This window comes from Rhamphochromis longiceps, linkage group LG2, assembly GCF_057381845.1.
Source record: "Rhamphochromis longiceps isolate RC_006_pf linkage group LG2, R_longiceps_female_GT1.1, whole genome shotgun sequence".
Classification (NCBI taxonomy): Eukaryota; Metazoa; Chordata; class Actinopteri; order Cichliformes; family Cichlidae; genus Rhamphochromis; species Rhamphochromis longiceps.
The window spans coordinates 11747641-11753783 of NC_140558.1; the positions used below are offsets into that span (position 1 = coordinate 11747641).

The 6143-nt window shown below is 58.1% G+C and overlaps 1 protein-coding gene across 1 annotated transcript; it reads left to right on the plus strand.

Annotated features, from left to right (window-relative positions):
• The first annotated feature begins 489 nt into the window (after positions 1-489).
• Positions 490-5332, plus strand: LOC146677024 (uncharacterized). Its single transcript, XM_085417778.1, has 2 exons — positions 490-1838; positions 5182-5332. Exons 1-2 carry the CDS (start codon positions 717-719, stop codon positions 5182-5184), a joined length of 1125 nt encoding a protein of 374 aa, XP_085273904.1. The 5' UTR covers positions 490-716; the 3' UTR covers positions 5185-5332.
• Positions 5333-6143: the final 811 nt, after the last annotated feature.

Below are 6143 nucleotides of genomic sequence, written 5' to 3' on the forward strand. Positions count from 1 at the left end.
GGCGGTGCTGGAGATGCCGGTGAGAACAGCTGATGGCGATTTGGACTGATAATGGTTTCCTTCCCTTTTTATAGTGAGACGGAGAGGAGCGGAGAGGGAGGGAAATCAGCTGGGACCGACAGCTGTCAGACTGTGTTCAGTCATAACCGGAGAAAATTGTAAATAAATGTGGAACCTGGTGATAAAGACCTGTGTGGGTGTGTACCTGTGTATAGTGCATTTCACAGACAGGAAGCTACCAAGCTCATTAGAATTGTTATTAATTGAAACGTGCAAATATACATGAAAATAAAGTACATAAGACTGTATTTTCATCTGTATTTTATAAAATCACTGTACCCATTTTTCTTGCAAAACAAGACTTTTGCACAGTACATTACATATATGTATATCGTGTATGTGTATTTTTGTGTGATTATTGAATTGCTTCAATCAGCTGAAAATAACCGCACTTTGCGCTCGACGAAGGATGCAAACTGTGGCGGAGGCGTGGCCCCGGGCGCAGCTGCAGGGGAGGAGTGGAGCGGAAGGCTCATCAGGGCGGCGCTGCGAGGCCGGTAAGAACAGCTGATGTTGTTTATGGACTGATGATGGTTTCCCTCCCCTGTGTTATAGTGAGACGGAGAGGAGCGGGAGAGGAAGAAAGAGACACACATAAGCTGGGATGGACAGCTGTCATTCTGTGCGATAGTATCAGTGTGTGAAAGTGTAAATAAATGTGGAACTTGGCGATAAAGACCTGTGTGTGCGTGTACCTGTGCCTAGTATATTCCACAAGTGGTGCCGAAACCCAGGAAAGTGCCGGTGGGGAAATGTCCGACCCACAGGCCGCGCCACCCGCCCAGCCTCTGCAATTCTTGGCGCAGATGCTGGCGGAGATGGCGACGATGAGCCGGGATCAGGCGGCCGACCAGCGTGCCCTGCTGGCCGCGCTGCGGGAGCAGACGGACCGGCAGACGCAAGTTCTGGAGCGGCTGGTCGGGGCCGCTGCCACGCCGAAGCCCTCGCCACTGTCGGTGGCGGTGCCCCGGATGGGGGACGGGGACGACCCACAGGTTTTTTTGGAGACCTTCCGTGCCACGGCGGAGGCTTGCCAATGGCCGCGGGAGGAGTGGGCTCCGCAGCTGCTCCCCCTGCTGTCCGGGGAGGCACAAACAGCGGCCCTGAGTCTGCCTCCGGCGTCGAGGAGCAGCTTCGCGGACGTGAGCCGGGCGGTGGTGGACAGGCTAGGGCTCACCGCCGAAGACCACCGCCGGCGGTTCCGGGCCTGTCGGCTGGCTACAACGGACCGACCATTCGCCTGGGCCCGGCAGCTGCGCGACGCGGCGGTACGCTGGCTGCAACCAGGAACATCGGAGGGGGAGACGAAGCTGGTGGACAAGGTGGTGCTGGAGCAGTTCACGGAGGGATTGCCAGCGGAGACGGCGAGATGGGTCCGGTGCCACCGGCCCGCAAGCTTGGAGGTAGCGGTGACGCTGGCGGAGGACCACCTTGCCGCTGGAGCAGGGGAACCCGGGGACGCCGGACGGAGGCCGAACAAACAGGCCCCGGTGCCGGCCCCGAGGCGCCGTGTGCCGGCACCAGGGCAGGCAGAGCGGCTGCCGGCGCTGAGCCCCACTAACCCTTTCGCGGCGTTGGTGCCGTCCAGGGCAGCCGAGCCAAGTGGAGCCGCCCCCGAGCCACGGAGAGCAGCACAGACGCCGGGGCCGGAGTGTTGGAAGTGCGGGCAGCCGGGGCACCTGAGGAGGGATTGTCCGCTTATGGAAGTGGGGCAGGTGTTTCGTGTTGCTGGCGCCCCAGCACCCTTCCCCGGTCCAGGAGGGACATACAGTATTCCGGTAAGGACTCGAGGGGGTATACGCCAGGCGTTGGTGGACACGGGCTGCACGCAGACCCTCGTACACCAAAGCTTGGTTCGCCCCGGGGCATTGCTGGAGGCAGAATGGGTGGAGGTGAGGTGTGTGCATGGTTTCACAGGTATCCCATAGTGCCGCTGTTATTAAAGTATAAGGGCAAAACGCATAGAGTAACGGCGGCGGTTAGCCCGCGCCTGTCGCACCCCCTGATTCTGGGTACCAATTGGCCGGGATTTCGTCAGCTACTGGGACAGTACGCGGGGGTGCGATCACGACCGGAAGCGGGGTGTAGCGTGTGCGCGGCGTTCAGCGGTGACGCGGGGTCGTCCGACACTGACTCCGGGGGGGAGGAGCCGGCGGGTCCCTCACGGGACGTCCCGCCGGCCCCGGAAGTGTCCCCCATGGGTGATTTCCCACTGGAGCAGTCTCGTGACGGCACCCTACGCTCAGCCTTTGACCAAGTGATGGCTATTGATGGTCACGTGGTGCGCCCTGAGGCCGCGCAGACCTACCCACGTTTCGTCTTATTAAACGACCGATTATATCGAGTGAGTCGTGACACTCAGACAGAGGAAACACACACCCAGTTGTTGGTGCCGCAGGGCCGCCGGGAAACGCTTTTCCAGGCGGCCCACTATAACCCCATGGCAGGGCATATGGGCTATGAGAAAACTCTGGAGCGAATAACGGCCCGATTTTATTGGCCGGGCATCCGAGCGGATGTGCGCCGCTGGTGCGCGTCCTGCCCGGACTGCCAACTTGTTAACCAGCCGGCCATACCGAAGGCGCCGCTGCGCCCTCTCCCCCTCATTGAGGTCCCGTTTGAGCGCATCGGCATGGACCTCATCGGGCCGTTTCACCGGAGTGCACGCGGCTACCGCTTTGTGTTAGTCTTGGTGGATTACGCAACGCGGTACCCGGAAGCAGTTCCGCTGCGCACCATCTCTGCAAAGAGTGTGGCGCAGGCACTGTTTCAGGTCATCTCCCGAGTCGGAATCCCGAAAGAGATACTGACTGACCAGGGCACGTCGTTTATGTCTCGTACACTGCGGGAACTGTACGAATTACTGGGCATTAAATCTATTCGGACCAGCGTCTACCACCCTCAGACTGACGGGCTGGTGGAGCGGCTGAATAAGACTTTAAAGTCCATGATTCGGAAGTTCATTAACGAGGATGAACGCAATTGGGATCACTGGCTAGACCCTCTGTTATTCGCAGTGCGGGAGGTGCCCCAGGCCTCCACGGGATTTTCTCCCTTTGAACTGCTGTTCGGCAGGAGGCCACGTGGGGTGCTCGACCTGATTAAAGAAAGCTGGGAGGACGGTCCGAGCCCCGCCAAAAATGAGATTCAGTACGTGTTGGACCTGAGAGCAAAACTCCACACTTTGGGGAGGTTGTCACGGGAGAATTTGCTCCAGGCTCAGCAGCGTCAGCAACGCCTGTATGACAGAGGGGCTAGGCTCAGGCAATTTTCACCGGGAGATAAAGTGCTTGTGTTACTCCCTACTTCCAGCTCGAAGTTGCTCGCCAAGTGGCAAGGACCCTTTGTGGTCACACGGCGAGTCGGGGACGTGGACTATGAGGTCGCTCGGTCGGACAGGGGAGGAGCCACGCAGATTTATCGCCTCAATCTCCTCAAACTGTGGCGAGAGGTTGAAACCGCTTCTCTGGTGAGCTTGGTGAAGGAGAGAGATGAGTTGGGGCCTGAGGTGCCAAATTCTATCATTCCCGCCTCCCTCCCTTGTGATGACCATCTCACACAGGCCCAGAGAGCGGATGTTGTCGCGTTGCAACAGCGTTTTGCGGACGTGTTCTCCCCCCTGCCCGGCCGGACGTCCCTCATCGAGCACCATTTCGTGACGCAGCCTGGCGTGACGGTGCGTTCACGGCCCTACAGGCTCCCGGAGCACAAGCGAAAAATCGTGCAGAGGGAATTGGCGGAAATGCTGAGGATGGGAGTAATAGAAGAGTCGCACAGCGCCTGGTGTAGCCCCATCGTTCTGGTGGCGAAGAAGGATGGGTCTATACGGTTCTGTGTCGACTATCGCAGGGTGAACGAAGTGTCACGCTTTGATGCCTACCCCATGCCTCGGGTCGACGAGCTCCTGGACCGGTTAGGCACGGCCCGCTTTTTCACGACACTGGACTTAACCAAGGGCTATTGGCAGATTCCCTTGTCTGCCGAGGCCAGGGAGAAAACGGCCTTCTCCACTCCGTACGGTTTGTACCAGTTCGTGACACTTCCGTTTGGCCTGTTCGGGGCCCCAGCCACTTTCCAGCGTCTCATGGACCGGGTACTGCGTCCGCACGCAGCGTATGCTGCCGCCTACCTGGATGACGTGATCATCCACAGCGACACCTGGGCGGAGCATGTGCTGCGGGTGGCCGCGGTCCTGGAGTCCCTGAGGGGGGCGGGGCTCACGGCCAATCCGAAGAAGTGCGCGGTTGGACGGAGGGAGGTGCAGTATCTGGGGTACCACCTGGGGGGCGGGCAGGTGCGTCCACAGGTGGAGAAGACGGCGGCTATCGCATCCTGCCCGCGCCCCAGGACGAAAAAGGAGGTGAGACGGTTCTTGGGGTTGGCGGGTTACTATCGTCGCTTTGTGCCGGGGTTTGCGCAGCTAACCAGCCCCCTGACCGATCTCACTCGAAAGGGTGCCCCGGATCTGGTCCAGTGGACGGGGCCGTGCCAGGCGGCGTTTGTGCGGGTGAAAAAGGCTCTCTGTGGGGAGCCGCTGCTTCACACTCCTAACTTTTCCCTCCCTTTTGTTCTGCAGACTGACGCCTCGGACAGAGGGCTGGGAGCCGTTTTGTCCCAGCAGGTAAGGGGGGCCGACCGCCCTGTCCTATACATCAGCCGGAAGCTAGCAGAGCGCGAGCGCCGGTACAGCACCGTGGAGAAGGAGTGCCTGGCCATCCGGTGGGCGGTCGGCTCCCTGCGCTATTACCTCCTGGGACGCTCATTCACCCTCTGTTCGGACCACGCCCCGCTGCAGTGGCTCCACCGCATGAAGGATGCCAACGCCCGGATCACCCGGTGGTATCTGGCGTTGCAGCCCTTTCAGTTCAAGGTGATCCATAGGCCGGGGGCGCAGATGGCAGTGGCCGATTTCCTCTCTCGCTCGCGGGGGGGGGAGTTGGCTCGGCCGGACGGCTCCCCGGCCTCGAACGGGCGGTGGGGGTGTGTGGCGGAGGCGTGGCCCCGGGCGCAGCTGCAGGGGAGGAGTGGAGCGGAAGGCTCATCAGGGCGGCGCTGCGAGGCCGGTAAGAACAGCTGATGTTGTTTATGGACTGATGATGGTTTCCCTCCCCTGTGTTATAGTGAGACGGAGAGGAGCGGGAGAGGAAGAAAGAGACACACATAAGCTGGGATGGACAGCTGTCATTCTGTGCGATAGTATCAGTGTGTGAAAGTGTAAATAAATGTGGAACTTGGCGATAAAGACCTGTGTGTGCGTGTACCTGTGCCTAGTATATTCCACACAAACATCTGCAGCTGCTGTGAGACGCCGTTTGTGTTTGCTTCAAGCATCTGAATGAGTTCATATTTTTGAGTGTAACCCCAAATTGCTCTCATTGTACCTGTAATCAGTCTGCTTGTGTGCTTTCAGTAAACTGGATTTGTTTATGTGCTTCGGCTCCATTAGCCTTCCTACAGAAGATAAACTGCATCTGTGAGTGTTTTTTCAGCTGTGTAGCTTTCTCTCCCAGTGGGGTCACGGGGGAAAAAAAAAAAGAAACAATGCAGTGACATTGCTTTGCTCTGCGCCAATTTGAACAGATAAAAGAGGAAATTAAATCTTGTTTATGCGACAGCGCTGATGGCGGATGCAAAGTGTCAAGGCGAGCGTGCCCGCTGCTGGATGATTGTTCCAGAAGCGTCGACATGACTGACTAAGTGAAAACATATGGTGAGGGAAGTGGGGACTGCTGACGACCCCCCCACCCCCCCACCCGCACCCCCAGCTACGATCCTCCCGTCCTCGTCCTTTTACCTTCGCTCTATCTCTTTCTCTCTCCCCATCTTTTTCCAGCTGAGTGGCTCCTAATTGAAGAGGGCGTGGGTTGCGTGTCAACAGCCGTCAATGAGGTCATAAATCGTTTGTGAAGGACCGCCATGATTCCTTAGCTCTTCCCCTGTCCTCAACTTGGTGCCATTATTGCACCTTGTCTCTTCTTTAACGATTCAGTTTCAGTTAATAACTTTGCTCTGTGGCTCTTCTAATAAAAGTATTTCTCTCCCGCTGTAATGCTGTCAGGTCCAGAACTCATAAAATTAACCGC